General features: G+C 32.2%; 13 protein-coding genes across 13 annotated transcripts; 4 read left to right on the top strand and 9 right to left on the bottom strand.

The window, feature by feature from the left end:
* The first annotated feature begins 146 nt into the window (after positions 1-146).
* RPC37 (DNA-directed RNA polymerase III subunit C37) lies at positions 147-1,656 on the top strand. Its single transcript, XM_020193913.1, has one exon. The coding sequence runs from the start codon at positions 199-201 to the stop codon at positions 1,417-1,419; it is 1,221 nt and encodes a 406-aa protein (XP_020045131.1). The 5' UTR covers positions 147-198; the 3' UTR covers positions 1,420-1,656.
* Positions 1,657-1,822: 166 nt separating this feature from the next.
* Positions 1,823-3,075, top strand: ASCRUDRAFT_82477 (glycosyltransferase family 15 protein; the record flags this gene model as incomplete). The annotated part of the gene is made up of 2 exons (XM_020194729.1): positions 1,823-1,864; positions 1,903-3,075. 2 exons carry the CDS (start codon positions 1,823-1,825, stop codon positions 3,073-3,075), a joined length of 1,215 nt encoding a protein of 404 aa, XP_020045130.1.
* Positions 3,076-4,188: 1,113 nt separating this feature from the next.
* On the bottom strand, positions 4,189-5,508 carry ASCRUDRAFT_18549 (uncharacterized protein; the record flags this gene model as incomplete). Its single annotated transcript, XM_020189545.1, has 2 exons — positions 4,189-4,299; positions 4,420-5,508. Coding segments are annotated over 2 exons (1,200 nt in total), but the record flags the coding sequence as incomplete, so codon positions are not given.
* A 683-nt stretch (positions 5,509-6,191) lies between these two features.
* On the bottom strand, positions 6,192-9,140 carry ASCRUDRAFT_72232 (MIF4G domain-containing protein; the record flags this gene model as incomplete). Its single annotated transcript, XM_020192046.1, has 1 exon — positions 6,192-9,140. One exon carries the CDS (start codon positions 9,138-9,140, stop codon positions 6,192-6,194), a length of 2,949 nt encoding a protein of 982 aa, XP_020045128.1.
* A 1,237-nt stretch (positions 9,141-10,377) lies between these two features.
* ASCRUDRAFT_82475 (uncharacterized protein) lies at positions 10,378-10,551 on the bottom strand (the record flags this gene model as incomplete). The annotated part of the gene is made up of 1 exon (XM_020194728.1): positions 10,378-10,551. One exon carries the CDS (start codon positions 10,549-10,551, stop codon positions 10,378-10,380), a length of 174 nt encoding a protein of 57 aa, XP_020045127.1.
* A 1,065-nt stretch (positions 10,552-11,616) lies between these two features.
* On the bottom strand, positions 11,617-12,618 carry ASCRUDRAFT_77558 (thermonuclease family protein). Its single transcript, XM_020193912.1, has one exon. The coding sequence runs from the start codon at positions 12,527-12,529 to the stop codon at positions 11,783-11,785; it is 747 nt and encodes a 248-aa protein (XP_020045126.1). The 5' UTR covers positions 12,530-12,618; the 3' UTR covers positions 11,617-11,782.
* Positions 12,619-13,140: 522 nt separating this feature from the next.
* Positions 13,141-13,638, bottom strand: ASCRUDRAFT_38440 (uncharacterized protein; the record flags this gene model as incomplete). Its single annotated transcript, XM_020190856.1, has 1 exon — positions 13,141-13,638. A coding segment is annotated over one exon (498 nt), but the record flags the coding sequence as incomplete, so codon positions are not given.
* A 528-nt stretch (positions 13,639-14,166) lies between these two features.
* On the bottom strand, positions 14,167-17,904 carry TSC11 (TORC2 complex subunit TSC11; the record flags this gene model as incomplete). The annotated part of the gene is made up of 3 exons (XM_020189873.1): positions 14,167-14,510; positions 14,907-15,403; positions 15,464-17,904. Coding segments are annotated over 3 exons (3,282 nt in total), but the record flags the coding sequence as incomplete, so codon positions are not given.
* A 1,760-nt stretch (positions 17,905-19,664) lies between these two features.
* CMC2 (Cmc2p) lies at positions 19,665-19,937 on the top strand (the record flags this gene model as incomplete). Its single annotated transcript, XM_020190008.1, has 1 exon — positions 19,665-19,937. A coding segment is annotated over one exon (273 nt), but the record flags the coding sequence as incomplete, so codon positions are not given.
* PUP3 (proteasome core particle subunit beta 3) lies at positions 19,795-21,123 on the bottom strand. Its single transcript, XM_020193911.1, has 2 exons — positions 21,035-21,123; positions 19,795-20,847 (listed from the first exon to the last, which is right to left on the bottom strand). The coding sequence occupies exons 1-2, from the start codon at positions 21,060-21,062 to the stop codon at positions 20,252-20,254; spliced, it is 624 nt and encodes a 207-aa protein (XP_020045122.1). The 5' UTR covers positions 21,063-21,123; the 3' UTR covers positions 19,795-20,251.
* A 459-nt stretch (positions 21,124-21,582) lies between these two features.
* On the bottom strand, positions 21,583-23,853 carry ASCRUDRAFT_87934 (uncharacterized protein). The gene has a single exon (XM_020194980.1). The coding sequence runs from the start codon at positions 23,679-23,681 to the stop codon at positions 21,657-21,659; it is 2,025 nt and encodes a 674-aa protein (XP_020045121.1). The 5' UTR covers positions 23,682-23,853; the 3' UTR covers positions 21,583-21,656.
* Positions 23,854-24,186: 333 nt separating this feature from the next.
* BIM1 (microtubule-binding protein BIM1) lies at positions 24,187-26,228 on the top strand. Its single transcript, XM_020193910.1, has one exon. The coding sequence runs from the start codon at positions 24,657-24,659 to the stop codon at positions 26,166-26,168; it is 1,512 nt and encodes a 503-aa protein (XP_020045120.1). The 5' UTR covers positions 24,187-24,656; the 3' UTR covers positions 26,169-26,228.
* A 219-nt stretch (positions 26,229-26,447) lies between these two features.
* Positions 26,448-26,966, bottom strand: MRPL25 (mitochondrial 54S ribosomal protein mL59; the record flags this gene model as incomplete). The annotated part of the gene is made up of 1 exon (XM_020194727.1): positions 26,448-26,966. One exon carries the CDS (start codon positions 26,964-26,966, stop codon positions 26,448-26,450), a length of 519 nt encoding a protein of 172 aa, XP_020045119.1.
* Between the last annotated feature and the right edge of the window lie 327 nt (positions 26,967-27,293).

Raw genomic sequence — 27,293 nt, 5'->3', positions numbered from 1 at the left:
TGAACAATTCAAAAATTAAAATTTCAGAATTTTCTTTTTCTTTTTTTTTTTTTAATTTAAATTTAAATTTTAATAAAAACTTAAAATTTTCCATTCGAAACGGATAAAAATTGAAATTAAAATTAAATTAAATTAAATTGGATTATGTTGATTTTGATCAAGACATTTTGATTGGAGAAATTATAAGGGATAAAGACTATGGTAGAAGAAAGACAAGGGTTGTTTGTTACTGAAGAAGATGAGGAATCTCAGTTGGAATCATTGGTAAACCAAATTGATCCTGCTATTGGAGAAGGTGGAACAGATGAAGCAGGGTATTATGAAGAAGAAATGGAAGTGGATCTGCACCAAGAATTGTACGATCAGGTTCAATTTTCTGGGAACAGAGAGGCAATGGAAGAAGGTGAGGACTATGAAGTGTATTATGAAAATGAGTACAAAGATGATGACGATGATGATATTGATGATCCAGTTATACAGGAAATAGCGATTTTTTTCAATCCTCTTCGAGTAGATCCAGAAGAAATTGAAGAAAGAAGGCAAATGAAAGAAAAGAAAAAAAAAGAAAGCGAGGCACAAAGCATAATTGTTGATGAAAGCGACGAGGAAAAAAGTGGAAGCAACAAAAGCCAAGAAGATGGTCAAGACGATGGTGAACAAAATCAAAACTTTGAAGAAGAGAATTTTGATCTTCTTAGTTTGGAATTCAAGAAACTCAACGTTTTGCAATATCCAACGAAACACTCAATAAAGTCGTTCAAACATGTTTACGAGACACGAATGAAAGTGAACTCTGAGTTGGTCGAGTTGGATATCCCCATAAATACAGAGAAATTCTACAACTACCAGAAGGGGAGCCAGTGGAATGACTTAAACTACCAAACTTTGGGTGGAAAGTTGGAAAAATCAGATGGCTATTATATTGGAATCATCAAGGACAGTGGCAAAGAGAGCGAGAAAGCAGATTCAAACACAAAGGGCATAGTTCGAGACAAGGAGATTGTTTTGACACCCATCGAAAAGATAGCACAACTAAGACCAGTATTCCATTATATTGATGCTGAAAACGAGAGCAGAAAGCAAATGGAAAGGTTTGCAGATGGGGGAAACAATGGCTCGAGCAACACCCAGAGTGGGAACAACATCAATGTCCAGATTGTCCAGATGAGTGCAAAGACCAACGACGAGAATGCCCCCAGGTTGAGTGGGGCCTTGAAGACCTTTAAGAAGTTCAGTGAAGAAGAGTTTGTGAGCTTGGATTGGTACAGTGATGACTTAGAAGAGTCCAACGAGACGAGAAAGCTTCTCTATCACCAACCACAGAGGGACGAGGAGCTGGGACTCATCGTCAACAAGGAGAAGAAGCTCGTCAGCAACACCACAGAAGCAGAGTATTTCGAGCTCTTGATTAACAATTGACGCTGTAGTGCTACCAATGGCAGTTGCAGCGATATTATATAGATCTATAGCACGATTTCTCCATGTTCTGTTGAAGCTCGAGCAATTTAGGTTTGACTCCAGTATTTTGACATTTGCAGCGAAAATCAGAATTGATAAAACTGGTGAGACTCCAGATGAGACTCCAGACGACTTTGGTAGAGCAGAGCCATGGACCACAGAAGAAGCAGCAGAGGCAGCAGCAGCAGGAGTAGCAGGAACAGCTTAAATCTCCCAGCCAGTGGCAAAATCCAGTCGCTAGAGCAGTTAAAGGTAACTGTGAGAGTGCTACTTGCAATCATCTCGATCCTTGTTCTTCTCATAGCAGGCATTTTGGCGTCGACGTTTTTGCCCACAAGAAGCAGCAGCACAGTTGATAGAGACAATGCTGACGATGACACAGCAGTTGGAGATGAAGATGCTGCTGGTGCTTCAGACTTTGTCCTTCATCTCCGGGGCTACGAGTACACTGATTTGGAGTTTCCAGTACTGTTCAACAACAAAGAAGACGAGCAGGAAGACGATGAAGGGAAATACCAACGAGAAAATGCTACTTTGTTCACTTTATGCAGAAATTCAGAGCTATATGATGTTCTCAAGACCATACAGATTGTTGAGGATCGATTCAACAAGAGATACCACTACGACTGGATCTTTCTCAACGACAAGCAGTTCACTCCCCATTTCATCAAAAGCGTCAGAAATTTGGCCAGTGGTAACGTTTACTTTGATCAAATCGACGTTGAAAAGCAATGGTCGTATCCTGAGTTCATCGACCAGGCTTTGGCCTACCAATTGCGAAGTGAAATGGCCAGAAACGATGTTTTGTATGGCAACTCTGAAAGCTATCGACATATGTGTCGCTTCCAGTCTGGGTTCTTCTTCGACACTGCGTTGCTCAACAAATACAGGTATTACTGGCGAATAGAGCCAGGAATCAAGCTCTTTTGCGATATCAACTATGATATATTTGCGTTCATGAGACTGAACGAAAAGAAGTTTGGATTTGTCATATCGATCTATGAATACAGAGACACGATAAGCTCGTTGTGGTTGAACTTGAGGCCCTGGTTGCTCGACCACTTGGAGTACATACATAACAACTCTCTTATCGACTGGATTTTAACGTATCCTAACAAGCACAGAGACAGCTTATCATCTTTCAGGGACTATCAGCAACTCTCCATCGAGGAAAAGGTGCTCAATGCTGACTACAATTTGTGCCACTACTGGTCGAACTTCGAAGTTGTTGATTTGGATTTCTACAGGTCCAACGAGTATCGAGAGTACTTTGAGTATTTGGACTCGCTTGGAGGCTTCTTTTATGAGCGATGGGGAGATGCTCCAATCCACTCAATAGCAGCTTCGTTGTTTCTCTCAAAGAACGAATTGCATTGGTTCGACGACGTTGCCTATTACCATGCTCCTTACTTGTCCTGTCCATTGAGTGAAGAAACACGACTTCGAAACAAGTGCACTTGCAATCCCATATCTGACTTCACTTTTGATGACTACAGTTGCACAAGAAACTGGCTCTATTTGATGAACCAACAGAGTGCAATAAGCGATTGGGAATCGTTCAAGGTCCAGGTTGGTCAAGATTATGCCTTAAGAAAATACAGTTATAACAAATCTTAACTTTCAGAATCGTATTATATATTATGTTTGGTTTATATACTATATATTGTTGATGCTGATCATGTTTTTATTTTAGGTCTGCTATAGGAATAATTGATAAAATGAATGAGAGATAAGGACAAAATGAATGTGTGTAATGGAGCAGTCAGTTGAGTTATTAAGAAACTAGGTCTTGGATGAAAAAAATTAAAAAATAGTATTAGCTGAAGAAATAACTGTTTGAATACCGAAAAATGGACACAGAATAAAAATAAAAAATAAAAAATAAAAAATAAAAAATAAAAAATAAAAAATAAAAAAAATAAAAAATTAAAAATTAATTATACCTTAATTATAAATTAATTATAATTAAGTACAGATTAAAACACTTCAGTAATAAAATCGTCTTATTCAGTTTAATTTAAAGCACCAAATAAATTTAGAGGTTTAATCAATAAAATAATGGCAAAATAAAAAAAAACATAGAAACATTAAACAATTCATTCTAAAATGATAATTGTAAAAGAAAACAAATCTCATAAGTGATAATTAGGTTTTAAATAGAAATTCAATTCCAAATAAGCAGCATAAAAAAAAGATGACCCATCAACAAAACAAAATAAAATGATCAAACGTATAAAAAAATAACAATAAAATTAATAAAATCAAAAATGAAATGAAAAATTGAATCAAAAATTAAAAAAAAAAATATTTTGATTTTAATACTTTGAAATGATTTCCTTTCTTGTTTTTTAATTTGTTTTTAAATTTTTTTAAATTTTTTTATCTTTTTTTTATTTTTTTCTTTTGAAAGTTAATCTAATTTTCTAATTTTGAAAATTTATGTGAACAATAAAAATAAAAATAAAAAAAATTAAATTAAATTAAATATATAAAAACCAGCAGTTTTAAAAAACATTACTTGATAGTATGAATTGTTAAATTTACAGGACTATTGAGAAAAAAAAAACACAAAAAAAAAAACACAAAAAAAATATTTCAATATTAGATAATAAAATAATAATAAAAGAATTATGGTTATTGTAATTGATCATCTTTCTTAAAAGAGTCTAATCGAAAGCTTTCTCTTGTTTGGTTTAAAGATCTTGCACTAACGCTACTTGAGGACCTTCTTCTTTGTCTTCTAGCAGCAGTCGGATCGATGAATTTATTTGAGGAGACTCTAGCTAATAAACCAAGGATATCTGTTACAGAGACGACACCGATTAATTTACCAGATTTGCCCTCATATTCGGTATTGATGATTGGGACTTTTAGCGCTGTTGGAGTTGAAGGTGTGGTTGAAGAAGAGGAAGCAGAGGAAGGTGCTGTGGTTGTTGTTGTTTGTTGAGTTGAAATTAAGACTGGGTTTGGAGTAGAAGAAGGAGAGGGAGTTGGTGATTTTGAGCTAGCAGATGAAGGTTTAATTGGAATTGGAGAGGATAAAGATGAGTTTATTATAGTGTTTTGAGCAGTAACGGAAGAGGAGGATGAGAAGGAAGGCGAGTGAGTTTTTGGTTGAACAATCCAGAGACGATGAGCTTTTGTTGCTACCAATTTGGCAATAGTTCTGCCAAAGGAGGTTGATTTATTTACATGGAAAACTGGGTACGAGTCCTTACCATCTTCCAAACCTCTTGAATTGAGGATAACTGAGATGAAATGTAGACAAGACTTGTATAGTAATCTTGTTTGAGAGCCCATTGTTACGTGTTTGACATCAGTTACAGAGATGTTACCTAGAAGATTGTTGTTTCTATCAACAACGGCTATTGAGGAGATTTTGTCAGAGTTCATTTTAATTAAAGCGTCGATTAAAGGTTGGTCGCCATAAATAGATATAACAAAGTTTGAGCCAATGTTCAATTCGTTTAGAGTCATCGACCAAAGGGTTTCCAACGATGGAAAGTGTTTTGAATTGTCAAACAAGTATTTGATTAGTCTTCTTTGAGATAGAATACCAGTTATCCTTGGGTTTTTTGGATCTGAATTTACTATTGCTACTCTATGAACACCGGAGCCTAATACTTCAACTACATCAGAAAGAGTTTGAGTGTCTTCATTTAATTTTATAAAGGGGTTTTTAGGAGATAGTTGGCAGACGTATTTGATTGGGATTTGGTCACCTCTTTGAGCTTGTTTGATTATATCCATTGTAATGAAGTCGGTAATGTGATTTTGAGAGTTGAATTTGTTGTTCAAATTAATTTGGTCGATATCTGATTGAGTGAATTTTAATTTGCCCAAGACGACTAATAAATAGTTATTTAAATCAGTGTAGTCAAAAGTAGTGCAGTTAATGTCGTCTTTAAAGGATTCGACAGGCAATGAGGTTAAATTGTGAGAGATTAGAGTTTTGAAAGCATCTTCGACAGAGATATCAGATTGAATAAAGATTAGTTTAGCCTTTTCAATTAAAGAGGTGAGTTTAACGTCTTGCCAATCTCTTGAATGAAGATGGAAGGAGTGATGTGTGATATTGTTGGCATTGACGCTGGTGTGGCTATTAGATTGCTGGGGGTTGGTTGTAATTGAAGGAGAGGTTGTTGTGGATGTCAAGTTGGGGTGATTGTGTTTGTGAAATCTTTGGGGATGAGTAATGGAGGGAGTGTGGGAATGAGAGTGGGAATGAGAATGGGGATGGATGTTTGAGTAGCTGGAGATGGAAGAATTGTCATCGCTGATTAAAGCATTGTCATCAAAGGCGTCGATGTTAGAAGACCTGTGGATATCAACAACAGATGGCTTTCGAGAGGAATTTGCTGACGAGCTGGGAGTAGTCTTGAAGGGTTGCGACATTGAGAGTGGATGAGGAAGCAGATGAAGACGAGCAGAAGGAAGAACAAGAGTTATCAGGAGCAGACAGTGGGCACCTAGCAGTCAGTGGAGAGCAAGCAGAAGAAGCAAAGGAAGCAAAGGAAGCAGAGGAAGCAGAGGAAGAAGAAGCAACAGCAAGAGCTCAGAAGCACAAACACCAAAATCTCCCCACGCACGATGCACGTGACTTAAAACGGAAATCTGTGGAAACCCATGGGTGCGGAAATCTCTTTCCACGTGGGCACGTGCTGCTGAATTTCACGTGCGTTCTGTGCTGCTTGTGCTGCTATAGATGTTTTCAAAATGTTTTCAAAATGTTTTCAGGGGCTGCGTGACCAGGAACGCGACATGGAGCGTCTATCTCGGTGCTCTCGCTGCCGAAATGCCCTGGGCTGTGTGGGAGGAGCTCGGTACACACGTCGGTTGCTGCTTCTTCCTCTGGAATAGCTTCTTCTCCTGGAGTAACTTCTTCTTGAGGGGTCTCTTTGCAATGGCGACCTGGATCTTCGCTGCAACACTGATCTGCTTTGGTTCTGCTGCTGGTAAATTCTCGCACTTCGCTCTCGACCTGGTCCAACATCATCTCGATTTCTCGATCTACCTCTGGGGTTCCACTTTTTTCTTTCAGCTTCGCTACCACTGTCACTGCTTCTTCTTTCGTGTCTTCTTCTGTCATAATCACTCTCGTTTTCACTCATGCTTACTCCAAAATCGTCACTATCACCATCGCTATCACCATCGCTATCACCATCGCTATCACTATCACTATCACTATCACTATTGCTATTCTTATCACTTTCATTCTGACTCTCACCTTCGCTTTGACTATTACCATTTTCACATCCCTCTTCCTGTTCTTGTAGCTCTCTTTCTTTTTCTCGTCTCAATTGAGCCTCATCTAATTCCTCTCTCATGTTTTCTGTCAATACACCCAATCCAATTGCTGTAAAATAATTGATACAAAATGTCAATCTTCTGATTAATTTCTCTTCCTCATCTTCTTCCTCTTCCTCACCATCTTCCTCACCATCTTCCTCTTCACTACTATTTTCTTCCTTTTTTTCCTTCTCTTCTTTCTCTTCAACTTTATCTTTTCTTTCTTTCCTTCTAAACTGGTTTCTTTTATCTTCCATTTTCACTATATCCTCCTTTTTATACTTAAAGCTAGGAAATAACCCAGTTATATATGGTCTCAATTCTTCTTCGTCCAACCGTTCTTTCAACACTTTAACCCCAATCTCCTCAACTATCTCTTCGAACAAAAACCGAATAAATATTCTCTTCAAACTCTCATTTAATTTATCGTTGATTTCAATCATCAAAAAAAAATTTTCCCATTTGATTATATTAAAACTAATCAAATGTCCAATTAGTTTTCCAACATTTTTCAAATAATTATTATTAATACTTCCATTATCATTTAAAGAATCTTCGTCAATCTTATCAATCAAATTCTCTTTAACCACTTTTAAAAATATTTCCTCATTTCTATAATTTCGTAATTCAATAAACTTCTCCAAAATGTTCCCAAAATATTTATCATATGTCTTTTCTTGCCCACATGTTTTGATGATTATATCAATACCATTATAAACAAATAAATTAAATCCTTCTTCCTTGAATTCTTTATCAATATTCCCATATCGGTTATTATTGTTAGAATTAAAATTGGAATTGGAATTCCGTTCATAAAATCGATTATTACTACCATTATAATTATAGTAATTCCCATTGTTTATTTTATTACTCTTTTCATGTCCCTGCTCATGGTAAAGCTCATAAATATACTTGTTAATTAATTTATTCATCTTATGGACAGCTTCATCCCCAGTTATCGAGGCCTTCACTGTAAGATAAACATCTTTTTGAAATCTTAATCTTTCATTTTCGGTCAAATCCTCAAATTTTCCTTCATCTTTAACTTCAATTTCTTTTTCTTTTTCTTTTTGTTTTTGTTTTTCATCTTCATTATCACTGATATTATCTTGATCTTCTTTTTCATTCTTTTCTTCCTTTTCATCGCTTTCTTCTTCTATTTTCTCATCAGGTAACCCTAAATCATCCAATACTTCGCTTTTAAATTCTTCATAATAGTCTTCGTTTTCTTTGTACTTTTCATCAAATTCGAAATAATTTAGCTCCATTTCATTCTTTAAATTCTTATCATCTAAATTTATTAAATGACAAATTTGTTCACTTTCATCAATTATTATCAAATTATTATTCTCATCGCCATTAGAATTACTGTTTTCGTTATAAACACCTAATTCTTTGGGAAACCTGCGAAATTTGGAAAAATTATCCTTTCGAATTTGAAACAATTCTTCAATTAAATATTGATTTTTTCCACTCAATTTGAAACTATTATTTCCATTGCCCTTTTGATCTCTTTTATCCTTATTATTATTCAAGTTAATATTATAAATATTATCCTTGGTTGATCCAGTTGAATACATTAATAAAATGATTCTTAATTTTTTTAAAAAGTAGTTTAACATTTTAATATCTTTATAAACCAAATAGTTTCCAATTTCTTTAATTAAATTGATCGATATCTCTATCGAATCATTTGATAAATTATCCAAATTGTCATTGATTAACAATGATAATATTTGATAAATTAAAACCTCATTAACAATTTGAAAATTAAACAATTCACTTAGAAACTTTATTATTGATATAACTTTGAACTTGTCGTCTTTAATGAAAAATTTCCGAAAATTAATTATCAACCTTGATATCAATAAATTACCAATCGATGGAATCTTACAGTTTATTATTGATACAAGATATGAATATATTTTGGTGAAAAAATTTGAATTTATTTGATTTTTTATTAATATATCCACAAATAACCCCTTCAATTTAATCAAGTTTAAATCATTAATCAAAGGATATAAAATTTCGTTAAAATTGTTAAAATTAATCTTGTTTAATAAATTGTGTAACTTTTTTTCATCTTCAATCCATTTCGATCGCTGATAACTCTTTGAAAACTGTAAATTCAACAATCTATTAGATTCAGGATCCAACGCCAAATCAAGCTGATCTATCTTCAATTTTATTGAGTTGAGTTTGATAGAAGGTACAAATCTCCTAGAATAGATTAACTGATTGTATTGTCTCCTCAATGCCTCTCTCTGCTGTACTAACTGGTCCCTGTCTTTGTTGGGTTGGTGGTCAGCGCCTCTATCATTGCTAATAGGCTCCAGCACATTGATCTCAGCAGCATCTGTGGTAGGCCCATTTCCCTTTGCTGTCTCTTCCATTTGAACTCCTCTTGAATCAATGTCTTTTCTTTTGATTTCCTCCAAAAGATTTCAGCTTTTTTTTCCAATTCAAAGAATTGCCTCTTTTGTTTGTTGCTACATTAATTGTTGCTATTTATGGTAATTCCGTTTTAATATACTACCATAACGGGTACTGCTTTTTCTGAAATCCTACAACAGTCGGCAAGTCTAATATAACCAACAGAATGCTAAGTGTTAAGCAAAAAAGTAATCATAAAAAAGACAAAAAACCAAAATATTTATATTAAAACATCACCCATATTGATTACTGATTTTAACAAGAAAATATTAGACATTTTAAGAGTTTTTTATCGTTTCTATTGATTTGGTGCTCTTAAAGACTAAACATCGAAACACAATATTCAGAACAGGTATCAGGTATAAAACGTAGAGATAAAGATTGTACAACTTTCCGCGGCCCACTCCATGGTATCCGCGGAAGCAAACTAGCCACAGATTCAGCCTTGGCACACGTGTAATGTTTTCGAGTCTAAAACAAACTGCGAAAAACCGTGAAATTTGACTGTTTTTTCCAGCTTCTGAAGAGAAACGGAATTTTTGGAATAAAAACGGGAGCTGTCAAATAAATTGGCTGTTGCTATGCAGTAAAATTACTAAATTTGGGAAGTCCGACCTGGCAGGACGCCTATTGGTAGAGCCAAAAGTACACCGTTGGAAACTGGCTGAATGGATTTATCAAGGGATATCATGTTATTGGACTATTTATTTTCTAGTTTTACAATTAAAGCAAATTTAAACGGAATAATAAGTGTGATATATGTATTTCAAGTCATAACAGATCATAATCCAGGCATTAAGGCTTGTGGATGTAGAAACAAAAAAAAACTAAAAGAAAAATAATATTATATAGTGATGAAGAAATAAAACCCTGGTCGTTTTTTAAGAAAACAGCATAGTAAAAAAAAACAAAGAATTGAAGAGCAAATGATGTTAACGAAAAATAATGCACACTAATTTAAAACCAGGCCATAATCCATATTGGTAATTATTGAGTATTTTAGATAATTTAATTTCTAAAGTCTGTTATTATATGATAATTAAAAGGTTACTTTTTTGAGGTTTTACTTGAGAGTTTATAATTTTTTTAGGATTTTTGAGGATTTTTATAATTTTTTTAGGACTTTTCAAAGGATTTTTTATAGAATTTTTATAGAATTTTTATAATTTTGGAATTCCTAGTTGCCAAAGAGCAAGCTTAATTGAAATTAGAATCAACATTGTATTCTTCGTAAACATCAGCCCAATGATCAGTTTGTTTGATAGAGATAAATTGACGCCTGGCACCATTTAGCAATGCAACAGAGGAGTATCTTGGTAAAGCAGAAGCAATAGCTTTCAAGGTGGATGAAGTTAATGTAGTTGGAACCATTTTGAAATTGTTGTGATAAGAGTAGTTTGTGGATCGATAAGTTAATTGATGAGATGACTAGAGATTATAATAGCTAGAATTGTTGATTGTCTAATTTAATGTAGAGAAATGGTTTAAGAGAATAGAAAAACGAAAGAAAAAATCCTTATATTTATATTGTTCTTGAAACAGAGACATATAATAAAACATTAAGAAAATATTGCACCTCACAACTTGGGATCCAAAAAAAAAAAGAAAGACTATTGGATGAAGAAAGAGTTGCTTGAAGATTCTCTGAAAAGCACCTCACCAACATTGCTGGATTAGGCAGGTAGACCAATATTCAACGAGTGAGATAGCTGGATATGTTAGGAGATGATGAGCATAACAGAAAATCGAAGCTTGGGAAAAAGGATTTTTTTTTGGTTTCTATCTCAGTGCTGTCGTGCATCAGCTCCAGAACCCATCGAGTGTCAGCCTTTCGCTGGTGGTGGTCTCAAAAACAACCCCTAGGTGGGTGCTAATTAATCGGGAACCACTTCAGCACAGTGGTGAAACAGTTTTCTTATGTAATCCGAGGACAGGTACATGAATAATTGCTTCCGACCAGAGGGAAGTCTGTCCCAGACTATCATCCCTAAAGAGAAAGTGTTCCTTTTCTTATTTTCCTGGAGGGGAATACTCAGCTGGAAAGCAACCGCAACCCACCCAGTTTTTCACAAGATAGTGTCTTTCTAGAACCGTTGGATATCGCTGATTCACTCAAATTGACAACAAAGAAAACCAGAAGCACCTCCATTATTATATTCTATGAAATGCTACTGATTTCAAGAATTACCGTTGACAAAAAGAACAGAGAGGAAAAAATTATTGATGCCAAAAATACTGGTTTTTCAGGCGTAAAAAGGAAAGAATTTGACAAATTGCCACTCTTTCACACTCCTGAATCCTTTGATAGATGATTGCTGTTATATATATTGTCTTGAGGGGATTGTCCCGCTTTTCGACTCCACCACGGTCTGGCATGTACGCGTGAGGACTGAGAAATGCGCAAATAGAGTTCCAAAAAGTAAACAAAAACCCGCCATCAAAAGCGATTGATCGATCCAAAAACAGGGCCACCAACACATCACATGACTTTATAGCATAATTTCTTAGTAATAGTACTTCACGTGCCTATAATGTGCCACGCCAGAAGCTCCAAATTGCTGATAAGATGAGAGATTTGAAAAGTTTTTTTTGAACTGAGCAACTATCTGTAAATCTTTTTATATTGACCTGGTGTCATAGTTTTGCCCTTTACTCCCCAAAGTCCAAGTTTCTTCTTTTTGGCGTTTTCCTGGTGTTTTTCATACATCTCTTTCTTGTTATCGAATTCTGCACTTGTTTTACCTTCATAAACTATTCCAATCCCATTTTTGATCATTTCCTCACTCACGTCTTTATTAAAAAACCCAAATTTCTTAATTATAACCTTACTGACAACTCTATTATACATGTCGATTCTCAAGGGTTTGATCCAGATTTTTTTGTTCAATATATAATTTCTCAACCAATTTAAACTTTCATCTGAAAATGGCTGGCTTGGTTTACCAAAATGTGATCTTTCTGGCGCATCAACACCACATAATCTAATATGCAATGTTTCATTTTTTAATTCTTTTCGATTTGTTCCAGGAAATCTCAACCAATACCATCCACCTATGATACCACCTGGCGTATGAAAAAAATGAAAATTATCTCCATCTCCAACCGATGTTACTTTTCCTGATAAAAACCTCTTATGGAAATACTTTTGAGGAATATCATGGCAGCTACTAATTCTCTTGAAGTATTTGCCATATATTTTTCGGCTTCCAATTAATGACCCAGTAAGAAGTAACGTATACAAAATTATATCATTATAATTTCTATTTTTGTTATCTAGACTATTTGATGAATTTATAAAATATTTACCAGATCTGCCACCCTTCAAATCATTTTTACTTTTCGTAATCATTGTTATTAAAAGATGTCTTTCTCTTCTTTTTTTACACTTCACACTTCACTGTGTGGCCTTCATCGCTATTTCAGCCTTTTCTATTCGAGATGTTGAAGATCCGTTCCTATGGTATTAAAGAGTCTTTACTACTTGCAAACTTCCTTCCAAGCATTCTCACGTTTTAAGAGGTGGTATGATTCATAAAAAGAGGGTGTTTGCCTCTATTGTTACTATTTTACTATTCCTTGCCAGAATGGTAATCAATATTATCCCAGTTGTGCAATATTGTCACGAGAATTCCTGGGATGGAGAAACATTTCAGGACTGCCCTACATTTTATATCTAACAAATTACCATTTCAAGATTTTGTTTAATTTATGAGTGAAATAATTCAAAGAATTGAAAACCTTATTTTTCTATAATTTCAAAATTATCTATATTGAATTCTAATTTAATGCTAAGCTTTCTTTATGAAAGTCAAATAAAAATAAAAGAAATTAAATTAAAGTAAATTAAATTTAAAACTACTCAAAATTATGATCAAAAAAATCACTTGTTTAATTACACATAAACCAACAAATCAAAAACTCAAAACCAAAATAACTAATAATTAAAAATAAAACTGGTAATTATTTCTTAATAGAAGCAAGTATTTGAGAAAGATCATTTGGATCTAGAATTGTGACCTTGGAACTACCCGTAGCAAGTTTTGGTTCTTTTTCAACTAAATGAGCAACAATTTTTGCAATCTCTTCATCATATATAGGACTCAAAAAGAGTTTACTTAAAAATGTGCCATGAGCCGTTGCAGCAATTGAAAGAAATGCTTCTTGCCACAAGCCATCACCCTTCTCTCTTTTACCAATCAATGTCCCAGGCCTAACAGTGATTGTTCTGTCGAATTTTAAATCTATAACATCTTGATCTAACTCGCCCTTCATTTTAAGATAAGGAAACGTGGATGATTTATTCGCACCCACACTTGATATTAGAATATATGTGCCAATACCAGCTTCTTTTACAGCTTTAGCTAACTCTAGATTTAAATCATGATCAATTTTGTATTGATCAGCAAAAGAATTCACATTTTTTCGCGTGGTTCCCAACCCTGAAAAAAATATATCAATAGTTTCTTTTTCACTTAGAGATTTTGTTATATCTGGTCATTGAACTGAGTCACTTGCAACAATTAGTTCAGATTTTGGATTTATTTCTTTATTTATCAACTCCTGTCGAGCAATTGGGAACACGTTGGAGAATAAAGACGATTTATCATATTCTCTAAAGAAAGCATTTCCAACCTAACCTAGTAGGACCAACAATAATTGCCTTAACAGTAGCATCCATTGCAGACAATGAAAACAAATAATTTTCCAATTTAAAAATAAAAATTGCTGAATCACCAAAATAATAACGATATCAAAGTCATAAACTGAATCATCAGTTGTTTATATAGTTTTTTACACTGTTAGACAACGGGTTTAACGTTTTTAAGTTCGAACTTCGAATCGAATAATGACGAGCAAAAAAAAATTAACCATAAAGATTGGGAACAAATGGTAATGGAACCAAGTTCTTAAATAATTGATTCAAGTCTTGATGTTAATAGAACTGTTGAAGTCAGTAGCAACAGATTTAAAGGATCTCCTGTCTCGTTCGACTTTAGATCTTCTCCGATCCTTTTTCAATAACGCTTCAATGGCTTTAGAATTTGAAAATAATTCAACAATAAATTTTCTTGCTCCAGGCTTGTACTTGGTGTTTTCAAGTAGATTCATTGCACCAAGAAATACTTCAGCTGTATCAAATTTATCTCTATATTTTGATCTTAACTTATTCAACAGTTTCCCTCCTTGACCCATTAGCATTGGAACACACAAGTATGATATAGAAGTAAATATTTTTTTAACTATTGCATCTGATGTCTCCAAATCCTTCGAAGAAGTGTCATAAATAACATTTTTTTCAGAATCTACATCCAATACTTTCAAGGTTTTGTCTCTAAAATCTTGATTAAAAGTTTCTTCATTGCCTCTATTAAATTCATCATCATTTTCAGTTCCCAGTTGATCCAGAATATTAGTGGTTCTTAAAATCTCATTTGAGTCATAGTTGTAATCACCAGAATTGTTTCTGTCGAGATCGCTCTTGCTTCCCAATTCATTAGTTTTATTACTAAAGTCTTTGTTTTGGCTTTCACCATTATAGTTCTCTTTACTAGTAGCAATATCATAAACATGAAAATCAACTTTATAGTCAAAATTGTTCATGTGTTTTTTATTTTCATTTTTGTTTTGATTTTGAGTCAGGGTTTTATTGTTGTTTTTATTTTCTTTATCAAAACTGGCATGTTTCTTAATGGTGCAAGCATTCTCAACGGCTTTTGTTTCAAAACCGTTACCAAAATACTCATTCAAATTTTTCGGAAGACATATACCTATTGGATTATTATTTATATCAAACGAAATATCCCATCCATATTCATCCAAACATTCTATACCATCTTGAGTATTAGCAATTAGCCCCACAACAAAAAATGCTGTACCTTTTAAACTCCAAATTTTACTCATCTTACAGATATAAATTATTGTTGGTATAATACCACTTTTATCAACCAATTCTATCGCAAAATCAGATAAAGCAATATGCCCAACTGCCCATAAACAACCCTTCAACTTAATAATATTTTCCATATTTTCACACTCGTCTTTCAATGCATTTATTGTATTGACAAATGATTGAAAGTATGTCGTTCTTGATAATAACTCGTTTCCTTCCTCTGTCTTGACCAATTCTCCAAAAAAGTGATGGGGTAATATTTTTTTTTGAAAGAAGATATTATAATCATCAATAACTTTTACATCTTCATCGCCGTCAGAATCTAGCATGTTTCTGCTCAATCTATTTTTGTTTGATTCAAATTTATCATCAACTTTATTAAGTCGAAAAAACTGAAAGGGCGAATATTCATCAAATAGCAAACTTTCTATTTCTAGCACGTATAAATCATTTTTTCTGTTAAACCAATCATCCATTTCATTCTCAATTAAATCGAACTCACTCAAATAATTAAATCCCAATGGCGATGATAAAAACCTTAATAATAATGGCGCTCCAATCATACCCAAATGATCTAAAGAGGGACGATATTTTAGTACTTCATACATATTTTCTGGTGTAACACAGTAAGCATCTAATATCTCAACACTCACATTGCAAACTTCTATATCTGTATCATATAGTTGACCGATCAAAAGATTTATTGCCCATTTAGAACAAGAAGGTATTCTTAATAAATCCTTTAAAAGATTTGTTGCATAGAGACGAACTGTTCTGTCTCTTGTTGTCAAAGCCTTTGAAAAAATAATTCTCAAATGACTTTGCTTAGAGTAATTAAATTCAGGTAAAAATGTTAGAACAATATCAGATCTATCATTTCTCTCTACTATATGATATAAAATAGTAAATATATTCCACTTGCTTAATAAACTTATTCCCTGGGAACTTGAAGATAAAACCGCTAACATTTTAAAATAGCCAAAGCTTAGTCGAGTCGCTAAGTACTTTTTGGAAAAAATTGGTTCATTAGCTGTAATACAACTATAGGGATCAATTTGCGCTAAACATTCAGCAATTTGAGGTAGTAACTTATTTTCGCTTAAATATTTAAAACCTTCGCTTGTTGATAAAAACATTTTGAATAAGGCACATCCTGTGTTTATGTATTTGTCCTGGTCTTTTGATTTTTTCATCGAAGAGAATTTTTTTTTAAATGGCCTATAAAATGACATTAATCGTTTTATGAATTTTGTGGTTTTAAGAGTCTCTTCAAACCTTTTGGGGTTTTTTAGAGGGCCATTTGCCAAATCAATTATAATATCCCATTTCCATTCAGAGGTATCTTTTGTTGTTAAGACCTTGGTATCGTTGATCATTTTTCTAAACTGAAAATCATCAATATTGATGGCCATTTTATAAATCAAGTCCTTATTTAGCTTATCCAAAGAATGTAACACAATTGGGGGAACATTATACGTTGTTTTTCCTTTCGATATTTTTCTAGTGTATGTTTCAATTTGAAATATAGTATTTATTGAGGATTGTTGATAATTAAATATTTTTGAGGATTTCATCATATTTTCGATTCCATTATCTTCAATTAAACTTACTAATTCTTCTGAGATTCCCCAATAGTTTCTGGGCAATAAATTTGAAGATAGTTGAAAGATTTCTATTATTAAGCAAATGGCTTTGCTTTTGTTTTTTTTATCATCTGTTGTTTTGGCAATTGATAATAACTTGTCCATTAAATTACAATTCATCAAGATTGCTAATATTAATGAGGTGTAATGATTAATTATTGTTATTTGATTATTAGGCGAATTTGTATGATAGCCAGTGTTTGTATTTTTTTTATTTATATTTGATTGTTGTAAAAGTATTTCAGATTGTGAATAAAAATTTGAATTTTTATTTTTTGAATTTATTTTAATATCTATTGTTTTAATCCATGGTAGAGGTCTAAGGTTCAAAATATCAAAAAAAATGTCCATGATCGAATCTCTTGAATAATAATTGTTATAGATTAAACAATTGATCAATATTTTGAATGGTTCAAAATCATTATGACAAAATGCTATTAAACCTGACCAGGTTTTTAGAAAACTAGAGACTAAAAATGCACTGTTGTTTAATTTTTCAATATTAAAGCGAGTTTTATAGGTTAGAAAATAGTTTAGTAAATAATTTAAATCATAACCATTAATATACTTTCTTGATTTAGGCGAAGATAATAGTTTTACTACTGCCATTCCAGCCAATGGACTTAATTCGAATGGGCCATCAACAATGATTTTTAGAAAATATCTGAAGCCGTCTGCTTGATAAAGCAATTTGGGATTTAAGATAATCAACTCACAAAGTGTTTCAATTGCAATATTTTTCAAATCATCATCATTTTGGTCACAAATTGATAATAAAGCATTAACTATTCCAACACTTAATATTTCTGCACCATTTGGAATATCTAAGTATTTTCTTATTAATTTTAAAGCTTGTATTCTTTCGATATTACTGTAATAGCTTGGATTTGATTTTGATAGAGAGATAATGATAAAAAAATGGATTCTTAGGGACAGGATTAATTTTAGAGAATCATAATCTGAAATAAAATAACGAGCAATTCTGAAACCAGCAGCAATTACTTCTTTTGATTTACTTAATAAAAAAAATTGGATTCTATAGCCTAATTGAGAGAATACCAATTGATTTTTAACATTTGGATAATTTTGAAACAAATTGATTAAATCATTAGCCTTTTGAACTTGAGATTCAGGTGATATTGATTTATCAGATAAGGAAGATAATATATCACTAATATTTACAGTTGGACTATAGGGACGATTTTCATCATCAGATATGTAACTATATGAACTATTATCGTTATTTAATTCATAGAAATCATTTGTGATAGTGTTGTTTGGGTCCATTGAAAGTGAATTGTTTGTCGGATTAATATTATAATATAAAGAGTTTAAATTTATGTTTGAGCTCGAGTTTGGATTTGAACTTGAATTTATATTTATATTTTGATTCCCCACAAAGTTTTGAGTTGAGTTTGAATGTGGTGTATTTGAAAAAGAATTGGGGTTTGAACTTGAATTTTGTTTTGACTTTTGCTTTTGCAAAGAGTTTATACTTACTGGTGGATATAGGTCAAGATTTGGAGCCGTTGGAATGTTGTTGTTGTTGTTGTTGTTGTTGTTGTTGTTGTTATTGTTATTGTTGTTATTGTTATTGTTATTGTTGTTATTATTATTGTTGTTGTTATTGTTGTTATTATTATTGTTAATATTATTATCATGTTGAATTTGCATTCTTTTTAAAGTTTCAATTTTTCTTTCCAAATCAACAATTGTTCTATTAATGTCTTCTAATTGAGAAGAAGCCTTATCTCTTGTTATCTTTAAGGAAGCATTATTATTTTTATTATTTTTAATTTTTATTTTATTTTTTGATTTATTTGATAATTCTAAATCAGTTGTTTGTAATAGACGTTCAGTTCCTTCTCTTAGTTTTTTCTGTTTTTGCAATTTTAATGATAATTCGTTCAAATCGGCCAATGAGTTGAAGGATTTTGAATAAACCGGAGTTGCAACGGAATTAAATTGAGTAGGTTGTGGAAATTGAAAAGATGTCAAAGATTTATTATTTAAAGTGTAATTCAAATTGAGAGTAGAAGAACTGTTGAGATTTTTTGAGTTCAAAGCGATATTGTTTGGAGCATTAAAATTGTTTGGAGGATTTATTTGGTTAGGAATATCATTATTACTATTGTTATTGTTATTGTTATTGTTATTGTTATTGTTATTGTTATTGTTATTGTTATTGTTATTGTTATTGTTATTGTTGCTATTGACATTGTTCAAAGTAATTTCACTGTTTTTAATGGTGGAATTGGAATAGAAATCAGAGATAGTGTTCTGGTTTGCAAGAGTTGTGTTGATGGTTAAATTAGGAGGAAGATCAGTCTTTTGGCTGGTGTTGATGTTGGCACTGTTACTGAGATTCGAGACGCTTTTAAAGTTGATTGCAGAGCTACTTTTTTTTGTGTGGTAAAGATTGTAGTTGTAATTGTGGGTGTTATTGAGGCTGTTGCTGGATCCACTGACATTTCCATTACTACTGAGGTTGGTAGGACCATTAGGGTTCGGGTAGACCTGGTGAAGATACTCAGACGAGTTGGTGAGGTTGCTGTAGTTGAGCTGCTGAATGTTGTGAGTCAGCGACATCTTGCAATCCCATACCTATCATAAACCAAACAAGAACTCCAGAGCACCACTGCTGAGAGCCAGAGCAGTTGAAGAACTTGTTATAATGCCCTCACGAAGCAAATCAGCCCAAAAGAGCCGTGTAAATCTGGTCACAACTGGCCAAATGCCGAGTTAACACCAGACCGGGTGTTTGAGGGTTTGGGCTTTGGAGCCTTTGCTGTTTTTACTGCTTTTGCTGCTTTTGCTGCTTTTGTGAACAACCCAAATATTCTTTTTGCAATGCATCCAATAGTAGAAGAGGCCAGATTTCAAGGTATGTTTTCTGTTTTCTGCGCAGGGGTATCGGAAAGAACGTTTGCTAACATGTGTATCTTACAGAATGTGCTCCATACATCAAGGCATTGAATGAGTGTCACAACTCATCGTTTTTTGTCAAGATGTTGGGACTCTGCAACGATCCCAAGGAAGCCTTGAATAAGTGCTTGCACAAAACCAGGGTGGACCAGAGTGTTGAGAAGTTGAACGAAAGAAAACTCAAGCACAAGAAAGTTGAAGAGAGATGGAGACAAATGGAAGAGGAGGAATATGGAGAAAACCTAAGGTTAAAGAAAATCATTGATATACAGTTGCAGAAAATGAAGGAGCAAGAAAAAGAACAACAAAATAAATAAACAATGTGGTAGCATTGTCTCGAGGTCTTCACTCGAATGAAAGCTTCACGACGCTAGAAGGTCTTATCACAATCTTTCTTAGTCTTGATGGCTTTACATTTCATGCCAATAAATTCAATATTCATGTATATAAGTTGGGGAAAATGCTAAATAGCTTACATCTTTTTTTTTCTCCCAGGTTTTCTTATTATTCTTTAAATTTTACAACAAAATAACATTAAGATATGTGATGTATTAAATAACTGGTAATCTATAGTAAAGATTTATAATAATATCTTGATCATTATTATTGTCGTTTAATCTTGACGAGTCTTCAATAATCTTTTGACAACTTTATCTTTTGTAATAAGATAAACAACTGCACCCCAACCACTTAATGCGTCTCTGTCGACTGCATTTAATAACGCTTGAGAAATGGTCTCAAATAAATCTTCTGGTTCCAAATTTGGTTCATACAAACTCTCGCACATACCGTATAATTGATCTGTTGCTGTACCTGCCACTGCAAAATCTTTGGTGAAATCAATACATCCGATTAAATCAAATGAACAAATAAAGGGTTTCCCTGTTTTGGAATTTATTCCACCAACAATAGGACTTACAAAATATGGCCCAAACCTTCTTTCATATAAACTTGATGAAACCAAATTAGCAAATGTCTCGGGTTCAATAGTCCTTTCTTCTTTATATTTATACAAATTGGTCTTATATCTAAAAACCTCATTCAATGTAATTACATCGGTGCCCAACCCACATAATGCCAAAAATACATTAGGTCCATAATTGAATATTTTTTCAAAATCGTTTGAGACTCCTAGAGACTGACTTCCCAATCGTAAATCACAGGCAATTGCTAAACAATCTTTTCCTATCATTGCAACGGCAGAACCACCTATACCCATAATTAAAAACAATAAAAAAAAAATTGAATTCATAATCTTATTAATAAGTGTTCTCAATATCGATCAATAATTATTCAAATAATCACTTCACTGGCAAGTGGCAATCCTTCACCAACCTCTATTCATGAATAACAAATCCAATTGAGCTAGTTAGAAAACTAAATCCATTCCACATACCGTTTATTGAACTTGGATCTTGAGACATTGCTATCGACAATTATAATTATATGATTTGGATATCGAGCTACAATTTCAAGTATATTCTATAGCAGCTAACTTTGAGATTGTATTGTCGTTGATTAAACTTGAGCTAATTATATCCGTGACAATCCGTCTCTGCGGATGGTTGAATCCGCACTTCAATTCTCACCATAAAAATGATACAGAATTGTTATGGCCATTACTATATACACTTACTTACTATTCAGCTGAGGAAAGTTACATTGTATCTACTTGTTTAACCGAAGATCGATCAAAGAAATTTAGTTTTATCAATAACTCGTAATTCCAAAGTGTGTTTTATTTACTAAATTTACTAAAAATTTATCAATGTTTCTCTGTTATATACCTCCACTTTTGCTGTAACTAGTATTAATTTATATCCAATTGAAATAAAAATTTTGAATCAAAATCTCTCAAAAATCTAGACCATTATTACTCAGAAGAAGAGAAATCTATTTGATTTACTCAAAAATGGAAAAAAATAACGAATTGATCTAATTTCGTATTGAGCTTAAAAACTGATATGCAATATCAATGCATGTATGGTATATACATGCATACTTTTTTTTTTTATATTTTACTCATCAAAATCTAAACCTCTTTTATTGTTCTCCTCGATATTTTCAGCATTTTCTTCATTATTTACGTTTTTGCTTTTCCAATAACTTGGTTTTAATTTAATTCTTGAAACTGCAAATAAAATTGAACCGAAAAGATAGGCTAAAATCATAGAAAGCAAAATGATTAAGACTGCAGCTAAATTTGATTTAAAATTCTCAAATAATTCAAGTAGTTGATAATTTATTGAATAAGTGATTTTATTGTTATTAATAATAGTATTAATTAGATAATTTAAATTATCTTTAATGTTTCCAAAGGTTAAATTGAAATTTGATACTAATAATCCAGTCAATTTTGAATCTATGCTTATGATTTCATTTTCATTTATTTGCTTATGAATGGACAGTGTTACTTCATCAATGAAATTTATATTAATTTCGATCAATTCATTTTGATTATAATTATTATTTGCATTGTTGAAACTAAGGCTTTTGGAATATTTAACTAGATGGTTTAAACATGAAAAATTAATTAATAAAATTATTAAAACGAAATTCAATTTTAAAAAATTTGAACTAATTCCAATAAAATAATTGATTAACCAATTTGCATAAATTAAAATCAAATTGAGTTTATAACCAAAAAATTTTCTTTGAAAACTTTCAAATTTACCATATGGCAAAATCTCAATAATTTTAATTAATCTTTTCAAAACAAAATCAGTTTCGGGATTTATGATAAAAAAAATCGGTACCAATGAGTCGATTTTCATTTTATTATCATTAGTGATATCGCTGTAAATATTTATGATTTGGTTAGCATTATTCTGTTCAAATCTAAATTTAAACCATTGATAAACAAGATCTATAATTATAAATAAAATCATCAAGAATATTATCAATGTATAAAAAACAATAAATTTAATTTTAAATTTTGATTTAATTTTATCAATTTTATCAACATTATTTGTAATTTCAACATCTTTTGAAGAAAGTATAGTTGTCAAGTTATTTTGATAAGAATCAAATACATCTATAAACGATGAATTTAATTTATTTAAAAATAAAGGGATATGCAAATTCTTTTTAATATAATTCAATTTAATATAATTTGTATTAAAAATATTGAATTCAATTCGGTTAAAAATATTATTGCGATAATCTTGAAATGAGTCATTGACCTGTTCATTGATATTATTATTTAAACTATTGTTAAAACAATCACCTAGATCATTCAATATTTTAAAAGTTGTATTTGTTAAATCATTATAAAGATTATCGAATAAAAGAACTTGATTTTCAAGCAAGATATCTATATTAGTGTTAGCTGAATTCAAGTAATCTGATTTTGATGATGTTAATAAATCACCAAATGAAATCAACCCTTCATCATTATTTAGCAAATTCTTCATCAAATTTGTTATGCTATTGTCAAATGAAATCATTGAAGTTTTAACTGTTGTCAAAGATTGGTTTAAAGCTGAACTTTGAGAGACTAAATCACTAAAAATACTTGAATTATAATTATTGATAGAGTCCAAATTTGAGCTATTAAATAATACGATTGATGAATTATCAAATGTATTTAAATCATTTTCATCAAGATAATCAATGAATTGATCAATGTATTTATTAATCACTGAAGATAAATTATAAGTTGAATTTATATATGAAGTTTTGTTCAAAATTGAGATAGATTCATTTATGGAGTTATAAATGGTAATTGAACTATCTAGATAGGTATCTATTAGCAAACTTGATTCGTTTAAACCATTGATAAAAGAAGATTTGACACTATAATATAGTATATCTATGAATTCATCATCACTGTTAGCAATATCAATAGCATTACCACCATTATTTGTTGAGATAAACAATAGGTTACTGAACAATAAGTGGTAGAGTTGTAGGTTGATTAGAAGAAATATCAACAATAGAGATTTGAAATTGATAATAGAATGAGTTAGTCGTGATCTCAAGCATAGATATGGAGTTGGATAGTGTATTCTGTTCTCAGAGGTTGTTATTGAAGATATGATCATATTATAAAGAAAGACGAGTAGCTTTGAAGAACATTGAGTGATATTAAAAAGCAAGACATGCTGAGTATATTTATTGGTATCTGAGAAACAGACATTTCTTTCAAAACGTTGTATTCAATTCCTTGATACATCATATTCAGCGAGTATCACCAGTGTATAAACTGAAACACAGCCAAATCTTCTGCTGCTCTTTTTGCTTTTGCAGTAGAAGCAAGATTTGATCTGTCCCAAAAGAAGTAACACGCATGTTGATGCATCACACTCAAGCTCATGCACAACGCGTCTACAGTTGAATGTTTCAAACTTAAAAATAATTCAACTCCACTACTGTGGATAGTAAGCGAATATTGCATATTTCTGCAGATAACCTTGCATATGCGTCCACTGTTGTGGATGTTATTAGCTATGCTGACTCAGCAGTGACTCAGCGGAATTTCCCGGGGGTTTTGTTTTGCTTCTCCTGATTCCTCTAGCAGACAAACAGCAGAATAACTGAATAACAGAGTAAAAGAATAGCGAAACAACAGAGTAACACTCCTCAAAGCCAACCAATTGTAGTCTTCCTGTTCTAGTTTTGCTGCTTCTCCTGTTTTCCCTACTTTTGCTTCCCCAGCTGCCTCTTATCTACTTTTTGCCTACGTTAAACAGCTGTGTTTTAAGGTAAAAAATCCGTTTGAGTTGGTTGTTTTGTTTTAAATAATCACAGTTATCACAGTTATAACAATCATCACAGTTATAACCTGATTAGCATACCATTCTTCTGGACTGGGCTACTAATCATATCCGGTTTCATCATATTCCTGGAATTAGTTTTCTGAAAGTTATCTTGATTAATTCTTGTTAGTAATAAGCATTAGAGGCTCAATATCAAAGCAGTTTCTGGTTGTTTAATTATTGGAATTTTAAGATTTGATTTCTTTTCATCTTCGAAATATTTTTTTGGTATATATACTTCTTTTTTAATTTCTAATCAAAATGTCTGCAAATCTTGGAGAATCTCGTTCAGAATTACTTCAATGGTTAAACTCTACATTAAATTTAAACTATTCAAAAGTCGAACAATGTGGTACTGGTGCAGCTTATTGCCAAATAATGGACTCAATATTTATGGATGTGCCAATGTCAAGGATTAAATTCGATTCCAAGGCCTCCTATGAGCATTTAAATAATTTCAAAATTTTGCAGCAAACTTTTCTTAGACATAAAATTGAAAAACCTATACTTGTTGATAAATTAGTCAAATGTAGATTTCAAGATAATTTGGAATTTTTGCAATGGATTAAGAGGTTTTGGATGGAAAATAAGTTTGACACCGATTATGATCCTGATTCAAGAAGAAACTATTCTCCTCAAGCTAACAATAGCAATAGAAATACTACGAATAACAGTTCAATAAATGCTCAACAAAGATCCAGGTATAAACCAACGACAACAACTACCTCCAGTGCTACTGCCCGTCGTCCAATAACTTCAACTAGAAAGCCAATAACTTCGGCAAATACAAGAACTGCTACGGCTTCTTCAAATAGTAATCAGCAATTGAATAATTCTCGTCAAGTTATTAATTCAAGGACAACATCTAGACCAACAAGCAATAACTCGATCAGACCAACTGGTAGAATTTCAAGAACAAATAATTCTTCTATATCTGGTGGGTCACCATCAACATCATCTTCATTGAATAACCATTCTAGTGTTAATTCGCATAATAATTTGAGTAATTTGAATAATATCAATCAATTACAGTCTCAAATACAAAAATTGAAACAAGAAAATGAACTATTGAAAAAGGAATTAAATCAAAGCAAGACCGATTTAGAGAATCTTGATCTGGATAGCAATAATTATAGAACTGCTGCTGAGGGATTGGAGGTTGAAAGAGATTTTTATTTCAGAAAATTAAGATCAATTGAAATTTTAACTCAAGATTATGTTGAGCATTTAAGTGAAAAAATTGAGCAATTAGATCTAGACAATTTGAATAATTTGAATGATCCAGATAAAAACATTACACCCAGAGAATTGATGGTGAAGGATATTAAAATTGAGGACTTATTAGAAAAGATTCAAGAAATTTTGTACTCAACTGAAGCTGGATTCAGAGGACCAACAGATGAATTTGAAAATGAAAATGGAATTGAGAATCAAAATCAACATGCGCATGAACAAGAACATGGGACCTATAATGAAAATTACAATAGTAACTATAATGACAATTACAATAATAATTATAACAAAAATTTCAATGATGAAATGAATTTAAATAATCATAATAACCAACAATATGATTTGAATACTAATAGTAATAATGTCAATAGGAATAGTTATCATATTAACCAAGAAACTAATAAGCAAAATGGAGAATTTGTGGATGATGAGCTTCAAAATCCAGGTCATGGTCATAATTTAAACCAAAATCAGTTTGAACATGGAAACTTCTCTCAAGATCACCAAATGTCAGTAATTAACGACCCTGACACTTTTTAAGTTAAGATATTCAAAACGTTTTTTTATTTTTTTATTTTTTTATTTTTTTTCAATTACCAGTTTTTAATTTTTAATTCTTATTAATTCTTATTAATTCATTGTTTTTTTGCATTTAATACCATTTTTTGATTGTTATTATCATTCAAATTAAAACAAAAATATATTTAACTATTATATATCATATATAATTATATGTACATGATTTTTCCTTTCAATTAATAAATTGAATATTTAAATAAAAAAAATAAAAAAATAAAATAATAGGTTGGTATAATGAGATTAATACCAAGTACTGACTTTTGATTGTTTCTTTTTAAGGATTCTTTTGTATTTGTTTCCCTTAACTTCGATAATTTTTTCGTCCATTTTAGCAAGACTTTCTTCAATCTTAGCCAATTTCTGAGGTTTGGCAAGATCGTACTTATGGCCCTTTGGAGCTAAGACACCTCTCATCAATTTTTTGTTGTTGTATTTTTCCTCATAGAATTTTTTCTTCATTGGAGGAAGTAAGTCCTGGATTCCAAATCTGTAAGCAGCCTTGTATATCATCGACTGTTGTCGCAACGAGTACCTTGGAGCATGGTATCTCAAAGTGACAGGATGTTTGTTGGGCATAAATGGGTTAGCATCTTCAGCTCGTGTGGAAGTTGGGGTCGCAGAGTACTTTTTGATGGTGGTGGGTGGAAACTTTGCGAAAAATCTCTGGAGAGTGGGAGGCAATTTGTCAAAACCAGGTACACTGGGGTCGTTGAGCACAGACTTGACGCGAATCTTCCTAATCTTAAGTCCTAGAGCCATCTTTCCGTAGTTCAGCAAACAACTCTTCTGCTTCCCTTGCTTCCTCTGCTTCTTCTTTTCGACCTGAAAAAACACAAAACGGCGAGAAACGGTGGTATCATCACGTGCTTCCCGGGTCTGCCGTTGGAGGCGAGAAGCAGAGGAAGGAAAAGAAGCAGAAGAAGAAAAAGAGCTTAAACCACTGGAAGAACCACTGGAAGAGCTAGCTTTGGGAAGAATCTCTAAAGAACCACTGTGTTTTGCTGGCTGGAGAACTGCTGCTGTGTCTAGAAGAGAGCTGTTTTTGTGTGACCACTGTTTTTTTGTTTCGAGTTCATCAAAGCCCAT

This window comes from Ascoidea rubescens (assembly GCF_001661345.1).
Source record: "Ascoidea rubescens DSM 1968 unplaced genomic scaffold ASCRUscaffold_15, whole genome shotgun sequence".
Taxonomy (NCBI): Eukaryota; Fungi; Ascomycota; class Saccharomycetes; order Ascoideales; family Ascoideaceae; genus Ascoidea; species Ascoidea rubescens.
This window is presented reverse-complemented; position numbering and strand designations above follow the sequence as displayed.

Excerpts from the sequence above, each read along its gene's own strand:
- RPC37 (XM_020193913.1), top strand. The coding sequence starts at position 199 with ATGGTAGAAGAAAGACAAGGGTTGTTTGTTACTGAAGAAGATGAGGAA.
- BIM1 (XM_020193910.1), top strand. The coding sequence starts at position 24,657 with ATGTCTGCAAATCTTGGAGAATCTCGTTCAGAATTACTTCAATGGTTA.
- ASCRUDRAFT_87934 (XM_020194980.1), bottom strand. The coding sequence starts at position 23,681 with ATGATCATATCTTCAATAACAACCTCTGAGAACAGAATACACTATCCA.
- PUP3 (XM_020193911.1), bottom strand. The coding sequence starts at position 21,062 with ATGTCTCAAGATCCAAGTTCAATAAACG. Across the intron at positions 20,848-21,034 it reads AGATCCAAGTTCAATAAACG|GTGGTTCTGCCGTTGCAATG; the intron begins GTATGTGGAATG and ends TTATGGGTATAG.
- ASCRUDRAFT_77558 (XM_020193912.1), bottom strand. The coding sequence starts at position 12,529 with ATGATTACGAAAAGTAAAAATGATTTGAAGGGTGGCAGATCTGGTAAA.